General features: G+C 40.4%; 1 protein-coding gene across 1 annotated transcript; it reads left to right on the top strand.

Annotated features, from left to right (window-relative positions):
• The first annotated feature begins 4,304 nt into the window (after nucleotides 1-4,304).
• Nucleotides 4,305-24,583, top strand: LOC105930545 (adenylate cyclase type 3). Its single transcript, XM_036147542.1, has 21 exons — nucleotides 4,305-4,402; nucleotides 6,356-9,205; nucleotides 10,452-10,601; nucleotides 13,651-13,790; nucleotides 13,911-14,022; nucleotides 16,051-16,178; nucleotides 16,412-16,570; nucleotides 16,660-16,819; nucleotides 16,954-17,061; nucleotides 17,776-17,843; nucleotides 17,932-18,093; nucleotides 18,217-18,304; nucleotides 18,434-18,550; nucleotides 20,308-20,579; nucleotides 20,700-20,781; nucleotides 20,899-21,057; nucleotides 21,485-21,631; nucleotides 22,146-22,262; nucleotides 22,371-22,497; nucleotides 22,577-22,701; nucleotides 23,635-24,583. Exons 2-21 carry the CDS (start codon nucleotides 8,528-8,530, stop codon nucleotides 23,815-23,817), a joined length of 3,282 nt encoding a protein of 1,093 aa, XP_036003435.1. The 5' UTR covers nucleotides 4,305-4,402; nucleotides 6,356-8,527; the 3' UTR covers nucleotides 23,818-24,583.
• The last annotated feature ends 892 nt before the right edge of the window (nucleotides 24,584-25,475 follow it).

Raw genomic sequence — 25,475 nt, 5'->3', positions numbered from 1 at the left:
AAGTCCCATTTTCAGTTTTCCTGTGGAGGCTACGAGATTTTTTTTAGAATGCTCCAATATTTTAAGCAGCCCGTGCCGTGATGCTGTGCACTTTAACAATATTGCAGGGGCAAACAGGCCCACAGCATCACAGAGCTTACATCATACCCAACAATGTCCATGAGGCGCTTATCCAAATGTTCATCTTTTATTTAGCGTCACTCCTATCGGAGGCATTTAATACCTAAAAGCTCAATCTCGGCCTCATAGGACCAAAGAGCAAGGTTCTAGTTAAAATTCCGTTAGAGTTTAGCAAACTCTTTGCCTACATTTGTGATAGAACAGAAAGAGGTTTTCCCTTCCAGTCGGTTAGCTTGTTATGGCTGTTATGGACACTGGGTGATCCCAAGATGCTGCTTTTTGTCGCAGTTTCTACCAGTTAGCTGTGGAGATTTTCTTTGATCTCCTGTCCTGCTACAGGTGCATGGTGGAAAGATAAAAATGGGTCATAATCCGAAACGTGTTATCAGTGGATAATAGAAAAATGGTTTCTTAATGTTGTACACTTCATGGGAACACTGGCTGGTATTCGGAATTTTCTAGAAAAAAAGTGCAGAACATTTTTTAAAATATATATTTGGGTTCAATTTATTTTTAGAAAGGAAATTAAAGATTGTGCCATTACTGATTATAATTTTAAAAATAATCGTTTCCAAAAATTAGTTTTTAACCACTATAGGAACACACTAATTTTAAACAGGAGTTTATTCCCTTTTATACATCTTCACCTGGGGGTATGTGAAGTTGGCCAGCACATTAAGCATTAAGTCTTGTAAACACAGAAGCACAGAAGCTTCTGTAAGACAGAAGATACACATTTTTCAAAACACCCAGTTTGAACAGGAAAACATCAGGGGAGTAGGGGGGCTATTAGCAGGAGTATAATAAACTTATGTAACTCTTAAGCAAGATGGCAATCCTGTGATTGACCCCTTTGCTCTGACAAAGCCTAAGACAGACAGCTAATCTCGTTAACCAACACCGAGACACAGGAGAGCAGCTGGCAGCTGATCCCACAGTGGTCCTTTCTCCCACTGAAGAGGCCTAGCTCCCTTACCCAAAGCGCTCTGTACCGTCTACACTTCCTTCACTCATCTGTAAAGGTCAACGAGTTGCACAAAGCAGTCTTTTCAGGGGTAGGGTTGTCAGTATACAGCACTCACTGGAAAATATACGGTAAAACAGCAAGTAGAGATGGCTTTATTGTAACTCATCTATGAATATTTCTCACTTTAGTCTGATACCTTGATAAAGATACCTTGACATGACGTCCTTCAGAAGTCACCAAAATTAGTAACCCTGAATGTTCAAAGCAGGTTTAGGTTTTAAACAATACTGTATGGTAACCCTACTAAGACCTGGACACCAACCTATACTGATTAAGAGAGAGGAAGACAGCATTAATCAGACAAGCAGCCAAGAGGCCCTTGGTAACTGGGGCAGCTCAGGAGAGAGAATCTGTAAACGTAACTATCAGTGATATAATCAACAAACCACACATCTATGGAAGGGCAGCAAGAAGAAAGTAATTTCTGACAGAAAGCCATAAGAAGCCAACACAATGGTGAGGGCTTTTCTCAAACTGCTTAAAGATTGAAGCAAGCAGTTTGGAAGAAAGTGCTCTGGTCAAATGACGCAACAATTTAACTTTTTTGGCCTACCTGTAAAAGAAGTGGAGAAATACGAACGCTGCACATCACCCTGAACACACCATCCCCATGGTGGCACATAAGGCCCAGTTCCACTGGGCACTGCACAGCTCCTGACTGTTTCAAGGGCAGTTTTTTTTTTTCAGGGCCAGCCTGGGTTCCTGCAGCTCTACTTAAGATCAGGGGCAAACGGTGCTGACGACAGGAGTTTTGAGTGAACACACTTCTTTTCTGTGATTGGCCATGGAGCAAAGAGAAATGAGTACGTTTTCTCAGTGGGAGTCCAGAAAAAGAGCGACTACAATAATATGAAGGAGCACTATGAACAGAGTGGTTCAAACCTAAATATAATTTTATTATTTTCAAACCGTAAACCACACCTGAAGAGTAAGTAAAAGGACAATTCAGATTTCAATACCCAGATCTGTTGTATCAGATCTGTGATTTTATCGAGGCCGTCTCTCATTTTACACTGAAAGTTGTTACGTTTTGTCTCTGAAGTGTCTATCTGTCCACCTCATGTGCTACAAGGCAACCGCTGTCTACCTATCCTACCTTAAAGTTGACTGGAAGATGCAGCTAAACAGGGGGCAACAGTGGAAGCAAACTGTCTGAGACCTAGAACGTATGTCAAGGTTCCTCTTTGAGCAGGAGTCTGAACAACTAGAGCTACAGAGGAAGGATTTGGATCAGTGCCTCTCAGTCGTGGTCCTCAGGGCAGATGTAGATTATACAGTTTGACAATTTATCACAGCACACTGGAGAGGCCTACAACAGCAGAAAGGCTGCAGAAAATGATTTTCCTGGGGGAAAGAGTTGATAGCTGTGGTAGCTTGCCACCACTGATTCAGTATCAAGTATTGCTGGCAATTTTTAGATATAGCTTTGTGGTCTGGAAAAACCTGAATTGAGATTTACTGAAAACCACAATTATGAAGTGAGAGAACAGCATTAAAGGGGGGTAAATTGAACTTTTGTAAATATGTGCATTTGTAAGCAGAGTTGGGTAGAATTCCCCCAAAAATTTAGTCAGAATTGCAAAAAATGTAAGTTAATAAAATCTTGTTTAACAATCCAACTCCAAGTATTCAAGGCAAACTAAATGTTTTGCCATTTTGGTGTGACTGATGGGAAATTTCAGTAAGCCCTATAGAAGCTCAAGTAAAAGAACAAACCTTTGAACAGGCTCCTGTTGTGCCTCTTTTGCAGCAGTGTCTGCCTCAAACATTTATTCAGAAATCCTTTTCACCGTCTGTCCCTCAGTCTTCAGTAACAGCATGGAGAATATACTGTGGCTACAAAAAGGGGGCGCTGGTTTAATGTTTAAACCCAATACTGACAAATTAAAAGCTAAATAGCTTACCTTCAGCTGGATAATTGGTTCATCCTAGTGGCTGCAGCACTTGTTTTTGTGTCCAACCTGGAGCCATTGGTTGACTTCACTCAGATTCTGGATGTTAATCCACCTGAGATCTATGATAAGCAACTCTTTAAGACATTTTAAAAGCTAAACAGTCTGTGAATCAGTTATTCCTCATCATCCAAGTATTTCCCATTTCATTTGGAAAACATAAGCAAACATCCCAAGTTCATTCCCCAAAATACACCAATTAACTGTAGTTTTTATTGAAAAAAAGTAAAGGTTTTTGAATTTTTGCCAATTATTTTACCTTTGCAATAACCCAGAAGTGGTAAGTAACGAAGTATAAATGCCTTGTGATGCCTTGTTACTGAGTTACTAAGTGTAGTTTACTTTATCTTTCTGACGACTTGTTACCATTACTTCCCACATTTGATCACAAATATCTGTGCTTTCTACTCTTTACATTCTCAAAACCAGCGAGTATGTTCCTGTAGTCACCTGTTTGAATAAAACAGAGAGAAATACATTACCCACTTGTACTGTTAATAGTTCAGATTTAAACAATAAATTGAACACACCATCAGTATTCACAAAAAACAATGGCATTGTCATTTTATTTACAAAACCAATGCAAACAAACGTACTTTTTTGTTTTAACTACTTGGCTCATTAGAGTGGGAATTAAACAGCCCATCCAACAGGTGGCGCACTATCACAACAAACAATAGTTTTAGGGAATATTTTTACCAATAAAGTTTTTTTCACCCATGTGTGTGATTTAACTGTTATTGAAATTTAGCGTGTGGAAACTTAATGATTCACACTGTGTTACCTGACATGGAAACCTTTTTTTTGTTGTTGATATTTTAAACATTTATTTGTTATTATTCTTATGTGTGATGAGCATAAGCCCAACCTCTATAGATCTGAGTGGTAATGAATTCCCCCTGCATGCATAAATAAAGAAAAATAATTTATTATGCCCATTCATAGAAAGGTGGGCATCAGTCAGGCTTGTGGCATTTTTATTTTATTTTATTATTATTGATAATAAAGGGGTTTACAAACAAGCAAAATTAACTATACAAATGAGTAAAAAAACAGACAAGACAGTAATGCCAGGGTGTTACATATCAAGCACAAACAAATCGAAAAGCCAATAAATAAATGAAAAATTAACTCAGAAAGATATTAAAGTAAGAGCACAAGTGTGGCATCTTTTTTTTCTGATTGGCTCCTCTCACCATGACATCAGTCTGACGTCAAACCAGGAAAAGGAAGCGTATGTAACGTCAGGGTCAGGGAGAAGCTTACGCACAGAGCTCAGGGAGAATGGCAGAAACAAGCATGGGTAAGATGATAACATTATCCTGAGCTTCATACACACAACCTGAGACACAGTGAAAGCTGAACATGAGATCCATCAGGTGGAGCGTCGGTTGCTGAGCAGCAGCTGGGCTGAGACAGTCCACTAAAACGCAACGCAGACTTCCTGGTTTTGGGTTTCAGCGTTGAACTGTCCCGACATGTCTTACTTTCATCTCACAGTGATGGGAACAGCGTTACTGAAACTGAGAACTAATAAAGAGAATTCGTGAAGGACAGTAGCAACGCCACATTTTGGTGCATGGTCCATTACAAGCTCTCTGAATGGGGTGGCCTGTTTTAGTTTAGTATGTTGTGTCAGAGCAGTAAGAGGGTATCGACATTTAGGATGTGGACTAAGAATTTAATTACAATATTATATATAGTGACGATTTAAAAAAAAACTATTTACTGGGGTTTACCTTACCTAATGTTTAAGATAAATAATAAGTATTATTTATCTTTTTTTAGGTAACTGTATGGCTGTGACTGGCCCCACAAACACAAATACTGCTTTTGAAAAACATACCCATTGTTTAGGACAGCAGTGGCATAAAGAAGTGTTATTTCTATCACTGAACTGCACACAGTGACTGCATTTAAACCTATAAAATTTGTTGGATGTTCCCATGCAACAAACAATGCAGAAAATAGTAAAAATAGCAATCAATTGAGCAAAATTTGGCCGTTTTCAAACATCATTAATTGGTATATAAGTTAGCATTTTTATAAGTTTATGATTAGAAATTTATTGTGCAGATGATAAGAAACATAGTAAATGTGCACCCCTAAGAGAAGTGTGGTTATATGTGTTCAGTTTTCCTTGGCATTAATTGTTTGCCAACTGTAAATGTCACCCGTTTCAGATTTGTATGCCCGGACATTGGCTAGGCCATTCGAAAAAAAGCTTCTCTTTTTCTTTTTCTGAGCCATTAAGCAGGAGATGGATTTGCTTGTGTACTTCGGATCAGTGTCCTGCTGCATAACCTAAGTTGTCTTGGGCTTAGGGTCACAAACTGAGGGCCGCGCGTTCTCCTTCAGCATATTTTGGTGAAGAGCAGAATTCATGCTTCCATCCATTACAACAAGTCATCCAGGTCCTGAAGAAGCAAAGCAGCCCAGACCATCACACCACCAACAACATGTTTATCTCTCTGTTTGTTAAACTCTGTGTTGGTTTTACAACAGATGTAACAGGAGACGCGCTTTCCACAAAGGACAACTAATTCTAATCAGACAACTAATTTTTTAACTAAGCCGAGTGAGACCTACAGTGCTTCAGATGTTTTTCTTTTGACCGTCTGGATAAGTCGTTTACGTTCTTGGCCCCCAGGGGCTCACCAGGCATCCACGTTTTCTCAATTTGTCGATAACCCCTCTCATGGCGGTTTGCTTATGTCCCAAAGCCTTAGAAATGGCTTTGTGTAGATGTCAACAGCATCTATACATCTATATCTATTTAATTACACTGCCATATAAAACCATTATTACATACTTGAGGATGTCTTATTCTTATTGAATTTCTCAAATTAAAATATGATACATTTTCATGCCTCTGATGTCACAACTCAAGTCATGCCGTAGATAAATCTGAATTTTGATAACTGTTTAAGTAAAACATGAAAAATGTCTCTTTACATAGTTTGTTAGGTGAGTTCTTTGCTTAAACATAGATCCGATTCGAAGGAAAATAGTGTTTAAGCCATATATCGCAAATCAGCGAATGATGATCTCACTGGAGCAGTTTATTTACCTAAATAATGTAATTTGTCATCAAATATATCTAAAATATTGTTACTCCAGAGCTATAACTGTTAAGGGCCTTGTTTTACGTGTGATGATTTTCTAAGTCTCCCGTAAAGCAGTTTTGAAGAGTGTGTTTGAATAATGTTTAACTGGTAGTTTGAATAGTATGAAAATATTGGATTTTTGTCTCTAGGTGCCTTATGTGTGGCGAAGACTCTCCTCGGAAGTACAGCCGCCGGTTTTGTGTTCGGACAAGCTGTCTCGTTCGCAGTCGAGCCCGCTCTGATTGAGGACGCCGCCCTACTGCACGCCGCCACTCGAGCGGCTGGACGTGCCGGTTCAACGGGTGTGGCGGTGGTGACGGCGTGCCTCGTGTTCACGTCGGCGCTCCTGTCTCTGGGAGCGGGTTTTCTTCTCAGCGCCGCGGTGCTGAAGCTGCTCACTAAAGCAGGAGTGAGACAGCCGTGGCTGGTGGGGGCCACGTTGGGGTCCTCGGTCGCCGTCGGCGCAGTCTCCATCGGCGCGTTGGAGGGCATCCTTCCACCGTGGCTCTACATCACGGCTCAGGGCGCTCTGGTTCTTTTGGTGTACTCGTACTCCAACATCAGCGACATGACAACAGCTCTGGTAATCATCTTCACCACTCTGTATCTCAGCGTCGTGTATGGAAAATTGGGCGCCCTACGCGGGTTCTTCTGCATGGTGCTGACCGTCTCGGTTCTCTTTGTTCTACGACGAACTCTGACCGGAAGGTCGCGACGACAACCCCAATCAAACCCCGGGGGCAAATTGTTAGAGAGGATCTTCTTCTACTCTGTTTTTGTGGGGATTCTGGGGTTTTTAGTTGGTTTGGGGGCAGGGGGAGCAGAAGAAGGCACGAAAGCACAAGTGGTTTTAATGCTACAGTCAGTGCTTTGGGTGGTGTTTCTGTCTGGCGGGCTGCTGGGAGCTGGGCTGGGAACAGTGGCCATGGTTGGACTGGGGTCAGAGGTGACTGGGAAGGTTGGGGTGGGCGCTGCTGTTGTAACATCAATGGCTTTGAGGGCTGTTCTACTCTGGAGCTCCGATCTGGGCCCCAGAAGCTGCACAGGAGCAACTTTAGGGGCAACCACAGCTGCAGGAGTGTCCCTCGGCGCTGCGAGTGTTGCAGCAAAACGAAGCTTCGGCTCTAGGAATTCCACATTGGCAGTCTTAGGTTCTGTTGCCTTCGGCGTACTTGTAGCCCTAAAGGTTCCCGGAATGACAGCAGCACAGCTGACAACCTCCGAACTGATAACAGTGACAGTCACAGCAGCGGCGGCATTCATCCTGGGAGCACCGAAGAGCCCGTTCCACACGCCGGTGAATCTGCAGCAGGGCCATCTCGCGGGGACGGAGCTAATTAAAGGAATCGGCATGGAGACGGTCACCGCAGCAGCGGCGCCTATTGGAGCCGGGGCTCTGGGGGCGGCAGCTTTGGGCACGGCAGCTCTGGGGATGCTGGGGACTGTAGGAGTTCTAGTGGCTATCGGGTTGGCTTTGGGAAGCGCTCTCAGCGGTATGTTAGGAAAATCACCATCAACAACCAACGCGCACAGAGACTGAATAACGACAGAGTTTACATCTGGTTCTCCTGCTGGACTCAGACTTTGGCATTTTGGTGCTACAAGTTTGTACCAACGAAGAAGAGAACTGCCATGATGACATATTTTCTGTTTTTTGTAAAAATGTGAGGTTTATGTCATAAGAACATACTGTTTTGTGTGTTCCTGTTTTGAAAAAACAACAGCAACAGTGTTTTAGGATTAATAAAAAGACCGTTTTTGTATTATGATTTTAATGAGAGCTCCTCTTCTGTCTTTCTCAGTTCTGCGCACCAGCACATTTCCCTTGACATGACTCTTAAGACTTTAGTGTCATCTTAACAACAGTAACAGAGGATCTGCTGTTTACCAGTGGGAGAGGTTGGGGGTGGGAGGAAACAGAGGACTTATCAGAGCACAGAAAAGCCTCTGAGAGGTGATTGTGGTTTTTACATACAAGTTTCTGATGCCGTTTAGCCATTTTAGACATGCAATTCCCTGAAATGGATAGCTGCACATGGTTCCCTTTCCACCGTGAAACTCAACAGGACGTGGAAACTAAAGGAGGTCATATTTCCACTAAGAAATGTTAGTTTTGGAGGAAAAAAAACAATGATGAAATGATGCCAACCGTCATAAAAGGTAAGAACCTTTCGTAAGGATTTTATATGCATCCAGGGACTGAGTCTTTTTTAAGATTCAATGTTTTTTTCATGCGTTGGATGGAAACTCTTGCATCTTTTCCAAGGATCTTGGCATTCATTTGGGAATACCGTCACGTAAACCTAATGGATTACCTTTGAATGAACAGCATGCCTCTGGACCGGGTCAACACGACAAACACAGAGCGGTCCACTGAGTGCTCTGCCGAGTATTCGGGGCCGGCACCCAGTGACCCGGGTCGTACCCGGGATGTGGCCGTCCTCCAGTCGGGCTGCTGCCGCTTCCTGCCACGGGCGGCGCGCCTCACCTTTACCCCCGAGTCCCTGGAGAGGCTTTACCAGAACTACTTTCGCCGGCGGAGAGAGGAGAACCTGCTGGTCCTGATGTTGTTCGGCGTCCTCTTCAACAGCTTCATCATCATCATGTGCGCGGTGGTGTACACCGAGGACAAGCTGGCAATGGTGGTGGTCGCAGCCGTGGGGCTGTCGGCGGACGTGGTTCTCTACCTGCTGTGCTGGTTCCAAAAACTGCCGGCGTCGCCTGTGGCACGAGGAGCGGTGCCCTACGTGCTGTGGCTGATGGTCACCGTCCATGTTTTGTGTTACATGGGACTGAACTATGAGCGCTTCTCTGATGCGAGCGACTCTGTGGGCTGGCAGGCTTTCTTCAGCTTCTCCAGCTTTCTGACCTTACCGCTGAATCTGGTGCCCCTCGTCCTGCTCACGGCCCTCTCCTGTGGGGTACACACCCTGGCTCTGGGGGTCACTGTGGCCCAAAGGTTTGGGGATAATCTTCAGGGGCCCATGCTGGTGAGACAGGTAAAAACAATAATATATATACACACACACAGGTGTCACAAAAGGTCACAGTTGAATTGTGGCAAGTGAAGGATAACATTTTGCATGCCTCTGACAAATCAGGTGAGATTCAGCTGTTTCTGAAAAAAAAATCCAGTTTGATTTACAGTTAAAATGCCGTCTGCATCGTCACAACAAATTACAAGCGTCACATTTCACAAAACAAAGGACATTTCACAAATGAAGGTGAGCAAAATCCCTTAGGTCTTCACAAACCTCAGACAAATCCACCGAAAAACACTAATAGTAAACAGTTTTTCAAAACAATTTTAGGCTTCTTAAAGAGCAGAAAATGTGTTTCCCCTCTCTACCTCATTGTAAACGTATCGGCTTTTGGATATTGCAGAATTTCAGTGAGTTTTGTTTTGGTTTTTATGTAAAAGTGTCTACTAGTCATTTTTTCTGAAAAATAAAATTCAGATACAATCATGACTCTCTTTAATCTGGTCTTTACCAGCTCTCTCCTGAAGAGAAAAACGTTCAACATCCACCTTATTATTTATTAAGCAACAATAAAGCCAAAAAGAGCAGAAATATTAGTAGTTTGCTGGTCTGGGTCATACAAATGTGTGTTATTGCAATGCCAAAATGGAAAGACATCAGCAATGACCGTAAAGAGCCAACTGTTGCTGTCCATCAAACTGGGAAGGTTTATGAGGCCATTTCAAAAACAATTTACAGGTCGTCTTGCCACAGTGAGAAAACTCTGTTACAAATGTTACATTTATAGGATAGCTTCCTATCTTCCAAGCAAGTTCAACCCAATGTCAGATCATGCAATGCTCCAAGAAATTGAAAAAAAAAAAAACAACTGCAGGCCACATTTAGCATTTTGCATATTAAAGTGTCTGACAAGTGCATAATAAAGATTGAACATATATGGCCTCTTCCCTCTAAAGCAGCATAGTCTGAGCTTGACAGATAAAGGCCAAGGTATTATTTTTAGAGCGCTCCTTTTCCGTTATTGTGCATATAGCCGTTACGTTTAAGGGCCACTACTCTTTGATTTTTTGTTATATTTCTTTCTTTGATCAAAACCATATTATGCCCTTTTATACACACTGCTCCGTGCATCATTCATCAACGATCTCATATAAGATTCTCATATTTAGAAGGCCATCAATATTTAGTTGAAAGCATCGACTCATCTTGTCTAGAGAGCTCCTTTCCAAAGGAAGAACAACACGACATTTCCTCTTCTCTTCAGCTGCTGGCCAACGTGATGCTGTACCTGTGTGCAGCCATGGTGGGTGTGATGTCATTCTACATGGCCGACAGGAAATACAGGACGGCGTTTTTGGAAGCTCGTCAGTCACTGCAGGTCAAGCTGACTCTGGAGGAGCAGAGCACCCAGCAGGTAACGGGACTCTGGAGAACAACGGCACTTTCAGTCATCTCCTTTAGGAGACCTGAGCTAACCTTAGCGACTGCTTTCCATCGTCATCCTGACCTAAACTGCAGCCTAGCGTTGTGACCTTAACTGATATTCAGTGTTATTGTTCATTTCACAGAGACCTGCTTATTTATACATTTTCCCATGCTGCTACACACAGATGGATCAGATGACAGAACGCCCTGTGCTCCTTAATTACCTTGTGTTTTCCTGTGTCGCTGGCTAATAGGCTGATTAGACAGACCATTGTTTTCATCAGCGGATCAGTCATCTGGGACTTGTAAAATTAATGTCATCTCCGCTGTTGGACAACAAATACGGAAACATGTTGCATCTTCTGGCAACAAAACTTTAGAGAGACACATTAGTTTTAAAAAGGATTATCTTCATGATGAACTTATCAAATATTGTCACATTTAATTCAGCAGATTACAAATGTAACCTTTAGTTTTGTGTTTTGCTCCTATTGCATCTATTAGAGTGCCTTTCAAATTGTCTTAAACGTTTCCTCTTTTGCCACATTGCCACCACAAACTTTAGAGGATTCTGTCCTGTTTTTCATGTGATACAACAAAACAAAGTAGGGCATGGTTGTGAAGTGGAAGGGAAATAATACTGGGATTTCAATTTATTTCCCAAACAATCTCAAAAAGTGTGATGTCCCTTTTTCATCGGAAACCCCAAAATAAAATCTAGGACAACTAACTGCACTTAGTTAGTGAATTGAGTCCAAAAATTTTTAAAGGGGCATTGTCACCTATTTTGACAATGTAAAGAAAACAGACAAAAAATATATTCACCCTCAAATAAAACAACATTATGGAGGACCAAGTCTTCCGTATCTAAAAATAAATACAGAAATAAATAAATGCTCAATAAATAAATAAGCATACAATTAATTGCCACCAAATTAATAAATGTAGGTAGAAATTAAATTATACAGTGAGACATAAATGTATATATCTCTTTTAATTAGCTTATTTATTTATTCGCCTTTGTAATAATTACCTTATTTATTTATTGTGCGTTATAATTTTCAACTTTATTTATTAATTACTTATATTTTTTACGTATTTATTTATGTGCATGTTATAATATTTTTGTCTGTTTCATTCTTACTTTGTATTTTTATACCCTATATATTTCTGTGATGCTATTTATTTCTGCCTGTCGTTTTTACATTTCTGCCTGTCCTTTTTACATTTCTGTATGCATTTCTGCCTCATTATGCAAATGAGGAGGGGCTGTGTCTTAAGGGCTCAACTTCTTCCCATTGGTTGGTTAGCATTTTACTGCATCGGTCAAATCTACAACGAGCAATAAATAAATAAGGTAATTATTACAAAGGCGAATAAATAAATAAGCTAATTAAAAGAGATATATACATTTATGTCTCACTGTATAATTTAATTTCTACCTACATTTATTAATTTGGTGGCAGTTAATTGTATGCTTATTTATTTATTGAGCATTTATTTATTTCTGTATTTATTTTTAGATACGGAAGACTTGGTCCTCCATACAACATAGGGTTTATCCTGATAATGTTTAATAAGTTTTTTAAGCGCCTGTAAACAACTTTGCACCGGGTGCGATCAACAGACATAAATATTGTTGTGGCATCTGGCAGCAGTACCGTATAAGAAAGCAAAATGGCGACAATTGACACAGCTACTGTAAGAGCCGGTAGACCGTCCTGCAATGCCTCACAGCAAAGTGACAGCTCGGCATGGTTGAAGACCAACCTGATATACAAGGTTAGGGTTACTTAACCTCTTTCTTATCGCACCTACGCTGGGAATTGCTGACTCGTTCGGCTACATTGTTTCTCCCGGTTTAGTCTTTGCGTGCTTGCCCAACATCTTACTTCCAGTCACATAGTCTTATTATGGTAAAAATACACAAATACGCTTCGTTTACGAACAAATAGAGCAAAAAAAGTGTAAAAACACTGAATTACAATATAATTAACAAACAGGAAGTGATAATATAATCAGAAAACCATAGTTTGCAACCAGACTAGAAACTTGCGAAGTCATTGTATGTGACTAGTCCCCTTTAGTTTATTTAAATAAATAAAGGGGACTAGTACATGACTAGTCCCCTTTATTTAGTTAGTTAGTTTATTTAATTCTCTTAACAGCTGTATTTAAACAGCTGTTAAGAAGGTTTCAGATGTATGTTAGACAACATTGGTGAACAAACAGCATCATGAAGACCAAAGGAACACAGCAGTCAGGTCGAGGAGAAAGTGCTGGAGAAGTTTAAAGCAGAGTTAGGTTATAAAACTAAACCCCAAGCTTTGAACATCTAACGGAACGTTGTCCAAAAATGGAATAAAACGTCACCAAGACATGGCCACCCATTAACAGTGACATGTTAGCCAATGAGACTATGAATCATTGAAGGCCCCAAAAAGGCCTAATGCAACTCTGGAGGAGCTGCGGGGATCCGGCGCTCCTGTGGGAGACTGTTTTCACAGCATGAATATTAGTTATGTGTGCCACAAACCTGAACTTAAGGAGGATTGGCAGACTAAAGGCAATTTTGAAAGAAAGCTTTAAAACAACTGCATGTCACAATTTTTTTTTTTTTAATTCTTGACATTGTTTGGAAACCATGTATCCTTTTCTTTCCTCTTCACAACTATGCATTACTTTGTGTTGGTCAGTCACATAAAATCTCCCAAAAACTCCTCCAGATTTAAAGTTGTTAAGTAATGGCAAAAAAATTATGGGAGATTAAATATTTTTGCAAAGTGCTTTCTTTTGGTTTTCGTGTTCTTTATAATGGCTTTTATGACTTCAAAAAGCTTTATTATTTATAGTTCAATAAAAACAAAATTGGGAACAAAATCCCGATTAGCATGCTTGATGAAGCACCTGATAAAAGAGGGGAGCAAACTTTGACCAGGTTATCTACAGAACCACTGAGTAATATTTTTTTATGTTGAACACACACACGCCTTTTCAGTTAACTCAATACACACAACGTTCTCTCTGTATCCATGTAGGAGGAACTATTGCTGTCCATCCTGCCGAAGCATATTGCCGATGAGATGCTGCAGGGCATGAAGAACCAGGCCAATCAGAACGATGGCCAGCAGCATCAGCAGTTCAACACCATGTACATGTACCGCCATGAAAACGTCAGGTCAGATCCAAAAAAATAAAAAAAATTAAGCCTTTCTGAGCTGAGAGTTGTGATATCTGTCAGTGGACGAGGCGTGTTGGAGGCTATGATGTTTTCACTGTATTTGGCTTTCTGTTGCAGTATCCTCTTTGCGGACATAGTGGGCTTCACCCAGTTATCCTCAGCCTGTAGCGCACACGAGCTGGTAAAGCTGCTCAACGAACTGTTTGCCCGCTTCGATAAACTGGCCTCGGTGAGTATCAGTGATGAATGTTTTCCTCCGTGTGTTTCTGGGTGTTTCAGTAGCAGTGGCCAATGATATGGACACTCTACCAATGCAATGTGAAATTACCTTTTAATGCAGTAACATGATCTCAATCTTAAAAGATCCAGCTTTTAATACAAGGATATTATCTAATAGTTAAAAAAAACATGTTCAGAAATGGGTGTTTTTAACAAAATCAATAATTATAAAGTTCATGCTGCCCACAAGAATGCCTTTAAAATAAATGTACTGGAAGCATTTTTAATGTGTTCTTTTTATTTAGCAGTCTATAGCATTTTGCTTTTCTGGTGTACGAATGTGATATGATCCAAGCGTCCATTTTGTTTCTATCCACAGGCCACAAGGGTGGCCACCAATTTGCCACAATTAATGGATAATTTTCCTGTACATTGTCCTAAACACAAACAAATAATTCAGTCGAATATAATGTTATTTATATAGCGCCAATTCACAACATATGTAATCTCTAAGCACTTTGTAAAGTCAAATTATATCATCTAGACAGATTGTTCAAAGAGTTTCCTATCTAAGGAAACCCAGCAGATTGCAATGAGTCTTGACAAGCAGCGTTCACTCCTCCTGAAGGAGCGTAGAGCCACAGTGGGCAGTCGTCTGTATTGTCCATGGCTTTGCAGCAATCCCTCATACTGAGCAAGCATGAAGCAACAGTGGAGAGGAAAACTTCCCTTTCACAGGGAGGAAAACCTCCAGCAGACGCCCTTGATGTCCTCTAGCAGCCTAAGCCTATAGCAGCATAACTACAGAAATAGCCCAGGATAACCTAAGCTGCTCTAAGCTTTGTCAAAAAAGGAATGTTTTAAGCCAAGTCTTAAAAGTAGACAGGGTGTCTGCCTCACGGACCAAAACTGGGAGTTGGTTCCACAGGAGAGGAGCTTGACAACTAAAAGATCTGCCTCCCATTCTACTTTAAGAGACTGTTGGAACCGCCAGTAAACCTGCAGTCTGAGAGCGAAGTGCTCTTGTATACCCCAAACTGATCCTGTCAGATCCACCCCACCCACTGTATGACAAATAAAGGTTGCTTCTATTTAGACGCAAATATCTGCTGCCACGATTTAGGACTAATAGACTAAAATATTAAATTATGCCTACATTGATTCGATTTTTAAATAACATAGTGGGATTTTGGTGAGTATGTTGTTCTGTTACATGTACTTTATGTGTTTTGCTACTGATTGTACAATCAATTGCCCCCAAGGGGTAATAGAGATTTTCAAACTGGATCTGGAACTATGCTTTGTTGAAGTATGAAAAAATAAACATACACATAAAGAGTAGTTGGAAAAGCAGCTCATATGCACTGACAAATATGGTGGAGGAGGTGTGATGCTGTGGGCCCGTCTCTCTTTCCGATGTCCTGGGAACCTTGTTAAAGTGGATAAGATCACGAATCTTTGAAATACCATAACATCTTAATAAAAAATCAGCCTGTAAGCTAAAAAATGGGTCATCGCTTGGTTCCTCAGCAGCATAATGATCCAGAACAAAAGGTCAAAAATGATAGAAATGGTTCACCAGACAAACAAAAATCAGACTACCTTCTTGGCAGTCCCCAGACCCCAGAGCTAAATCCTATAGAAAATCTGTAGCTGATGCCTAAGATGAGCCATGTTGATCTTATTAACAAAAGGGGTCTAATGGTGTAAAAACATGTAAGTACTAGCCTTCTACCTTTCCCAACTTAGAAGAAAACAATCCAATTAAAGGTTGATTTCTTTTAAAGAATTTGTTTAAGGTAATGTTGATGAATAAGCAAATACATTTATTTAAAGAGTTTTAAGAAGTTTGGCATTGATAGTAATCCTGACATGTTCTCCCTACCTTAAATAGGAAAAGGTATACCATTTATTCTTAACAACTTGTTTTGAAAAAGATTGGAATCTATTGAAAAAAGGAATGAAGTACTATTATGTTTAATATATCTCATCTCTACTTTCACTCATTTCTAATATTATTATTTTTGTTGGTTTGCAGCAACATCACCAACTGAGAATTAAGATTCTTGGAGACTGCTACTACTGCATCTGTGGCCTGCCAGACTTCAGGGAAGATCACGCCGTTTGCTCCATAATGATGGGCCTTGCAATGGTGGAAGCAATCTCGTGAGTAGCGCCTCAGCTTTTCAAATTCTGGGAAATGAAACCTGTCAAGAACTTGAAGATGGTAGCCTTTATGCTTCCCTGAAATGGAAATGAAGTCCAGGAATAAAGTCAGTATCAAGTAAGAGAGAAAAAGGTACAGACTGGTGGTTTCGTTAACAGCGCGTCAGAAGATGGAGAATAGGATCAGAACGGTGAAATGGTCGTAGAAAAGAATGAGTTCTCTTTTTCAACAGGTATGTGCGGGAAAAGACAAAAACCGACGTGGACATGCGCGTGGGCGTTCACACAGGCACTGTGCTCGGCGGAGTCCTCGGCCAGAAACGGTGGCAGTTTGACGTCTGGTCAACAGATGTCACAGTGGCCAATAAGATGGAGTCTGGAGGAATCCCTGGGTAGGAAAATCAAAACGAAATACTACACCTCACAGTCACGCTCTTGTGTTTTATTTAAAAATCAACAACAACATTTATGCTCCGCACAGGAGGGTGCACATTTCCCAGAGCACCAAGGACAGTCTGCATGGGGAATTTGAGGTTGAGCCTGGAAATGGGGGAGAGAGGTGCGAGTACCTGCTGGAGAAAGGAATTGACACTTACCTGGTTCTCAAACCGAAGCAGGAAGCAAATGGACTTAATGGACGTGTGAGTTATTTGGGACTTAAAAAAAAAAGACACTTCAAGGGGAATTCTAATGCCAACCTTTAGTGTCTCAAAAATGAAAATAAACAAGAGTTTGTGCTTATTTTATAAACAATTTTTCATTTTTTTTGCCTCAGGCACCAGGTGCACTGACCAGCAGAAATTCAAATCTGATGATCAAGACAACAACAACCAATGGGAACACAGTTTCACACCAGACAATGCTGACTAACCCTAAACAGGTGGTAAATAGCAATACGAGTATGCATGTATGTGTATGTATGGAACTCAGCTTCTGTAATACGAGCTTTTAAAACTGAATTATTTGATAGTTACTACATTTGTTTTAGTTTTAGGTTTGTTAGCATACATGTTTTAGTCTGTTGTAAATTCCTGCCCTTCTTCTTGAAATTTCCATGCCCAGCACATCAGGATGGCTAGAAATGTCTTGTTTTTTTTTTGTAGTCTACTCTATCTTCCAAACACATGTGTCAGCTAACGTTGTACTATCTTGGAGGCAACCTTTGCATTTATTAGCGAACCCTGGAACCTCACTAAGGCACCAGCTTTGCTTCTTATTGGTTCTTCTGGTGGCCGCTAACGTTAATGATTCACTTCCTTTCCAGTTATCTCGGGCTATTTTAGGTTAATAGTTAATTATTACAATATATATTATAATTCTCTAATTATAATCTCTCTTTGTACATGTTCGTGGCCAATCATTATAATATGTTAGTAAAAAAGCTGATATAGGTTTCATTTATAGACATGTTCCTATACTCTACTATATGAAGTGCTTACCACTCTAAACGTTTGGTTACACGCCTTAACTCTTAACATAAGACATGGCCAAACACAAATAATTCTGCACAGGCACGTTTCAAAAATATACTAGATATCTTAACAACCTTATGCACATTTGATTTCTGTTTTGTCGCAAACAATCTCCGACAAATAAGATGGCAGATGAACAATCAATCAACAGACGACTGCAGCAGGAGCTCCTGGACAGAGAGTCTCAGCAAATGTAAGATGAGTCATTTGTTTTAGGGAGACTTTAAAGTTAAATACACACATTATCTTCTCACTCCGTTGTTGTCTTGTTTTTGAAACAGAATGAAGGATAATAAAATCAACCCAGTTTCACTGCAATTTGTGGACGGGAAGTTGGAGGAGCACTACTCCTCAGAGAAGGAGAAGAGAAGCGGCGCTGCTTTCAGCTGCTGCGTCATCGTGCTCTTTTTCATCACAGCAATGGAAGTGTTTATCGACCCATTGTGAGTTAGAGCTTAATCAGTAAAGTCTATTGCAATATTGTAGTTTTCCATTCCTGCGACAATCATCGACATTTTTTTTTCTTTTGTGTGTGATTCAAACTGTTTTCTGTGATCTTTATCCAGGTTGGTTGTGAACTATGTGACTCTCGCTGTTGGACAGGTGTTGTTGCTTATTCTCACCATTTGTTCCCTGGCTGCTATCTTTCCAAGAGTGAGAAATGAATTACACATCAACAAATCGTTCTTAACGACAAGACTGTTTTAACGTCAGCTTCTGAAACATTTACGACCCCAGTTTTTTTTTTTTGTTTTTCTACACTTTATCGTTTGGTTGTCACAGATGTTTTCCAAGAGGCTGGTTTCGTTCTCGATGTGGATTGACCGCACTCGCTGGGCTCGGAACACCTGGGCCATGGCAGCCATATTTGTGCTAACCATGGCTGTAATAGCCGACATGGTAAGACCCGAAGGAAATGTTTAACAAACACAGGATCTCTGGACCTGCTAGCCGTTGCAATAAAAGGGATGAATCTGCTTTTTTTTTGCGCTGTAAACTATTATTTCCATTGATTAGCGACTGATGGATACCCTCATTGTAAGCAGTCGCGTCGTGTCTCCAGCTTTCTATTAGCATGGTTCCACTTTCCGCTCATCAAACTAACACCGCGTGTTACACTTCTGACTGCACACTCCCAGCAGGGTCCATTAGCTGTCTGTCTCCCTGCCTGCCGCCTCATTTGTCAAAACCCTCAGGGGTAACCTGCCACACACCCTGCTGAGTTCTGACGCATGGATGCAGAAGTGAACATTCCTTTTAGTGTCTTTGGGGGCAGTCTTGCAGGGGTGGCAGTCACTCCTCAAAGAGCTCCTAAAAAATTGTGAGCTACTATGTTTGTTTGTTTTCTTTTGCTCAAACAGGGCAGTTACATAGGTGGAATGGATGCAAGCTACTACTTGGTTTAGTATTTGCTGTAAGACAGTACCCAGTAGTATTTTTGAAGTCCATAACCTACCATATTAAACCCTAAACTTTACAAAATGGGGCACAAATGCACTGCAAAAAGGTAAAATCCTCTTAAAATTAGTGTATTTTTCATTGATTTGAGCGGGAAAATCAGACTATTTGCCAATGGAATAAGATTTCTGCACTTAAAATAACAACAATTCATCTCCATCATCTTATTTCAAGTGCAGGATGTCTAATTATCTTATTTTTAGGTGTAAGAATTCTCATTCCATTGGTAAATAGTCTTATTTAGCTGCTCAAATCCAGGAAAAATATACAAATTTTAAGAAAATTTTAGTTACTTTTAGTTCCCTTTTTGCAGTGTGGTAAAGGGTTCAATGTATATTTTCAGTGGCTCATCAGAAACAGCCAGGACAGTCCACTGAAAAGTGATTGTGTGACAAAGGTCTCCAGGCCTACAGATTTGAAATGGGAGACATGAATAAAAACACAAATTTTATCTTTTTTGCCAAAAATGTTCCATTTCAAGCCAAGTAAGTAGTTACTTTCTAAGTAACACATCTTCAGAAATGAAATGTAAACATTAACATTTTTTAAAGTAACAAGAGTAATTCCTTGCAAAGTAAAGATCTCAAACATAACATGATTTATATACTTAGAACCTTTATCTAATAGCCAGGTCATCCCCATTAAGATTAACATTAGACCTGGGCAAGAGTGAAGCAACATAAATGCATTACATTTAACGAAAAATTAATAACAACATTAAGAACTGTTTACATTAAAAACACTTACACACAAATGAGGTGGGTTGCAATTATTTCATTGCAACTTTGAATTCATTCAAAGTAGCATCAAAGGTTGAATGCTTCACATCCAGTTTGTAATTTAGTCCATGCATTTGGTGTCAAAACCCAAAATACTTTCTTATTTGCTTCAATTCTTTCTTGCTGCTGTGTAATTGCAGAGTTTTGTTGGATTGTAGATTATACATTTCATATTTACTTGTTAAAAGGTATGTTGAAATTATGTCCCAAGACAAACTTGTTGGCAATCAAATTTTTAATCCTCCTCTACCCTTGTTTAATTTTTTGTTTTACACTTTAGATGTCTTTTAGCTCTTAGATGAAACTATAAAGTGATTACTGTCAGAAGAGTCGTAATGTTTCTGCCATTTTTTTTTTTTTTTTACATTTAACATGAATCAACGCCCTCGATTTCTGCTCTCTTTAACTCTGACTTTGCAGCTAAGCTGTGTACCGCCATCGCTGCGGCTCTTCAACAGTACCTATGGTCCGATGCTGGAGTCACTTGGCGACCGAGGCTGTGCCGAAAATCCAAAGTATTACAGCTTCATGGCTGTGATGTCACTCATCGCGACCGCCATGTTGGTGCAGGTCAGCCATCTGATCAAACTGGGTCTGATGGTGCTAGTGGTCACGGCAACTGGAGCTGTTAATATCTACAGCTGGAGGGACATATATGACCTGTATGACTTCATACAGTTTGCCTCCTACAGGTAAGAAACGGGGGAATATTGATGCAAGCCTTATTTTCTATTACTGCATTTTGACATGGCTTGTTTGTGGTGTGTGTGTGTATGTTGTTCCTTATGTTGGCCCTCTCCGTGCACTTTCAGAACATCCATGGTACCATCAAAGTATCTGATGACAATGATGATTATCGTCATGATGATAAGCTTTTACGTCTTCGCTCGCCATGTGAGTAAAAGTCGAAGACCGTTTGTTTTGGGAAGGCCCGCACCTTCCCTGTTGCTACCAAAGCGTGCTCTACAGCTGTTTTAGGACTTGCCATCTACCGACCTTGCGTTTGTGCAGCTGGAGCATCAGTCCAGGAAGCTGTTCCTGTGGAAGATCGGGGTGCATGACCAGAAGGAGCGGGTGTTTGAGATGAGGCGCTGGAACGAGGCACTGGTGACCAACATGCTGCCAGAGCATGTGGCCAAACACTTTCTGGGCACTAAAATGAGAGACGAGGTACAAATCGAGTCAATTCAAAGTTTATTTCTATATAGCACATTTAAAACATCCAACAAACCAATGGCACTGTCACGACCTTTTAAGAAATCCAATTGACCTGAATTTGGTCATGAACAACTAAATCAGATCCTCATGAATGTCATTAAAGTAAATAAGAGATACTGTGTATTACGTGTGTTATGCAATCCATTGTGCAACTTAACAGTTTAAGTTGCACAATTACCTATATAGAATTTTTGTGTCATTCTTATGAAATTTGACTCATTCATGTGTCATAGATGGTGCTCAGATTTCACTATAAAACTATTTATTGCATATCAGTGCCATCTTGTGGTTTGTTCCATAATTACAAAAATGATTTACAAAATATATCTCTTTATACAAATCGGGACAAGCTACCATAACATTTTGTGTTTCGTTGCAGGAGCTGTACAGTCAGTCTTATGATGAAATTGGTGTGATGTTTGCCTCCATTCCAAACTTTTCTGACTTCTACACTGAAGAGGGCATCAACAATGGAGGCATCGAGTGTCTCAGGATCCTCAATGAGATCATCTCCGACTTTGACAGTGTTAGTTGTGGCAGTTTGCGGTTTCACTCACAGTTCTTTTCAAATGTTTACATCCAATCATCATGGCCCTGGATTATTTATTTGAATAATTATATCTCCTGGGTGAAATGATTAAACAACAGAAAATGTTTTGCTTGAATTAAGTGAATTCATATCGGATTTAGTGTACTTCATACATTTTCAATAGGCTTGAGGCTAAAGACATTTGATCTTCATGTTGGCCTCCTTTATCTATTGCAAAATCAGTATTGATTTGCGTTTGGCGTCATACTCCTTGTGAAACTCCCAACCATTTTGTCAAAACGTGACCCTCAAAAGAAAAGAAATAGTTTTGGATGTCTAAAAACAACCTAGCTTTCATTAACTTCATATATTGAGGAATGTTTTTTTTTTTTTTTTACCCTGCAAGGATAAGCGGACAGGCCCTATAAACCATGGAAGGATGGCTGGACGGGGGGCTTTTGCAGCTCCTAAAAAACAAAAACGAATAGCAAATTTGTTCTTTCTTTCCCAGTTATTGGACCGAGAGGACTTCAGGTACATCACAAAAATCAAGACGATAGGAAGCACATACATGGCCGCGTCTGGACTAACGCCAGAGAGTAACACTAACGGATACGGCAGCCGCAAGGTATGATCCTGTAATAGATCGCTGGTGCTGTAGTTTTCATCTACACACATCAATCTGTGCTGCACAAAGAGAAATCAACACAACAAACTTGTTTCTCGCCGTTTACAGCCAGAGGAACAGTCGCTCATAGAACGCTGGCAGCACCTAGCTGCCCTGGCAGACTTTGCCCTGGCCATGAAGGTCACCCTTGATAATCTCAACAAGCAGTCCTTTAACACCTTCATGCTACGCATTGGTCAGTGCGCCCGGAAGTGTGGGCCTCTCTGTTCTGTGTATCTGCGCATGTTATAATCTCTCCGTGTCGATTCCTTCAGGGTTGAATAAAGGAGCTGTTCTGGCGGGAGTGATTGGAGCCCGTAAACCTCACTACGACATATGGGGTAACACCGTCAACGTGGCCAGCAGAATGGAGTCGACTGGCGTGATGGGGAACGTCCAGGTAGCAAGCACCCGCACAGACAAACATGCACCGGCTTTGGTCTTTGAATGCTGGAGGGGACGTTCCATTTTCAAATGATCTTTACAAACGCGAATGTCTGATCTTAAAGGGACCTAGTCACGTATTTTGACTGGAAAAGGAAAAACACAACAAACATATACTCATATTGAATGAATCAATATATGTATTTGTCCTGATAGTGTTTACTAAGTCATGTTTTTAGCCTGAAAAAAACTTTGCACCGGGCACGATCAGCAGACATAAGTATTGTGCCATCTGCCGGCAGTACCATATCAGAAAGCAAGATGGTAACAATTGACGCAGCTACTGCAAGAGCCAGTAGGGCGTCATGCAATGCCCCGCAGCGAAGTGACAGCTCGCCGTGGTCCTAGACCGACCCGATCTACAGGGTTAGGGTTACTTAACCTCTTTCTTTTCACGCCTCCACTGAATGTTGCTGACTCGCTCGGCTCCATTGCTTCTCCTCGTTTACTAGTTGCACACATGCGCAATATAGTACTTCGGGTCACGTGGTCTTGTTATGTTAATTATACACAAAAGGCCTTTGTTTACTAACAAATAGAGCGAAAACAAAGTGTAAAAGACAGAAATGCAATATAATGAGCCAGCAGGGAATGATAATTTAATTGGAAAACCTTTGCATACAACCAGAGTGAGCCACTGGCGTAAAAAAATTGTAAAGTCATAGTACGTAACTAGGCCCCTTTAACAAACCTAACCATATAAATAAAACTAAACCCTAAAAAATGCCTTTACCTATGGGGACCACAATCTAATAACCATTTTGAAAGAAGCTCATATAACTTTATCTCTGGTTTTGGACACTTCCATAATCATAGTCACGTTTTTTCTAAAGGTTTGAAAGTTTTAAGAAGAACCCTCATGTGAAGATCTGTCCTGCTTTGCCCTCAGGTGGTGGAGGACTGCTATGACATCCTGAAGGAGTACGGCTTCCGCTTCATCCGAAGAGGGCCCATATTTGTCAAGGGAAAAGGCGAGCTGCTTACCTTTTTCATGAAAGGGAAAGACAAGCCCAGCTGCAAAGCAAGTCCAGGAACAACTACTCTCCCTCACCAGGTTGAGGACCCTTCCTGACTTTTTTTCACCTGGGCATTTCAATTAACATGCAAACAGACTTAAAGACAATGCTAGCTTTGCTCCATTTTTCTTGTAAACAGATTCTTTTTTTTCCCCAACATATTTTGATATACTCTATCGCCTCTGTTAACAACCTAAATGTACATAGACCAGCAAAATGAAACACTTTTACGCCCTGATTATGACTATTAGAAAACTGAAATAAAGTTTTGTGAAGCTGTTTCAAAATAGCGCCTGACACTAAACACATTGGAACAACCAAACCTGCAGCATTTTTCCTTTTTAAGTGCCAAGCGATATAGGGGGGACATACACAAATAAATGACACAATACTTATGTTGTCTTCGGTGTAAATTGAATTGTTCAAAACACAAACTAGTTGCAAGGAAATCACAAGCAAACATGGCTGTTAATTCCACACTTAAATCCATGAAATTAGAATCCGTTTGGAACCAGATGAGTTCTTTCATGGGATGTTCACCTGGCCTGTCTTACTCTCACTGATGACATGAAGGACTTATTCTTTCTTTTTTTTATTTGTTGATATTGAAGTGTGTGATGTCATCATACTCTAATATTTAAGTCTAAAGCCCTAAAGTATGGGGATCTCTAATTATAGTTGGTAGAATGTACACCTGTGCTCATATTTCCCATGGATATGTGTAGCAAATGTAACATACTTTGTTTTAGCTTGAGCTCAGTTCTGTTTAGAAAATAAGCCTAACTATTGCATCTCTACTTTTAATAAATTATGTTTAGTCTTTGTGTTTGACATTATTTTACAATGCTTTAATGTTTTGATTTTAGTCTTGCATCTAAACCCAGGAAAGTCAGGACCCTTCCTGATGCTAATGCCACACTTTTTGTCGAGCCGAATGTGTCGCGACAACCCAGCATGAAGGAAAACAGATAACTAAACTCATAGTCGATTCTAATATAGCAGGCACATCTGTGTCAAAGATTTGAATGGCATGTCACGAAGAGACCACCAGATATTACCCAATTTGTCACCCTGATTCCAAACAGCATAATGAATCTTTTCAATACGTAGACAAGACATGCTGTCTGAAAACAAATTCTGAATGGGCAGGGCTTCCATCTTCGTCTCATGTTTACTTGCACTGTACAAATTAAAGAGAGCAAATAAAAGGCAAGACAGCAAGGATCACACCCAAACAGATTCTGACTAACTGGATTGGGATAAGTGGGCGTGATGAGCTCATTTATTTTATAATTGCAAGAGTAACCAAGTGAAACTGGATTAAGGAAAGGAAGGACAGAATCCCAAATATTATCAAAGATTGAAAAGTAAAATATATCCCCCGTGCAGATGTCATTTTATCTGAGAGTTGCTCAGCACAATTTGTTTTTTAAAAGGAGGTTAGACTTTTACCTGATAATTGTAAGGTAAGAAACAGCAACTAGCCTGTTGACCAACTTATCTGGGACATTGGACAGATGGGCCTGAGGAAAGTGTCTGAGCTGTACATGTCTTAAAAAAAAAAGTTTTGGGAACGGTATATCCTGTGGACATCTGCTAAATGCTGCCTTTGTTTGCAACGAGACTGTTACACAAAACTGATTGCTTTAACTTGTTTAAACTCATCAAATAATACCAACACAATGGAAGAATTTCTGATGCCAGGCTATTTGTT

Source organism: Fundulus heteroclitus, chromosome 15 (genome assembly GCF_011125445.2).
Source record: "Fundulus heteroclitus isolate FHET01 chromosome 15, MU-UCD_Fhet_4.1, whole genome shotgun sequence".
NCBI classification, from domain to species: Eukaryota; Metazoa; Chordata; class Actinopteri; order Cyprinodontiformes; family Fundulidae; genus Fundulus; species Fundulus heteroclitus.
Note: the sequence above shows the minus strand (reverse complement) of the source record. Positions and strands in the feature narration are given on the sequence as shown.

Excerpts from the sequence above, each read along its gene's own strand:
- LOC105930545 (XM_036147542.1), top strand. The coding sequence starts at position 8,528 with ATGAACAGCATGCCTCTGGACCGGGTCAACACGACAAACACAGAGCGG. Across the intron at positions 10,602-13,650 it reads AGGAGCAGAGCACCCAGCAG|GAGGAACTATTGCTGTCCAT; the intron begins GTAACGGGACTC and ends GTATCCATGTAG. Across the intron at positions 18,094-18,216 it reads GAAGTGTTTATCGACCCATT|GTTGGTTGTGAACTATGTGA; the intron begins GTGAGTTAGAGC and ends ATCTTTATCCAG.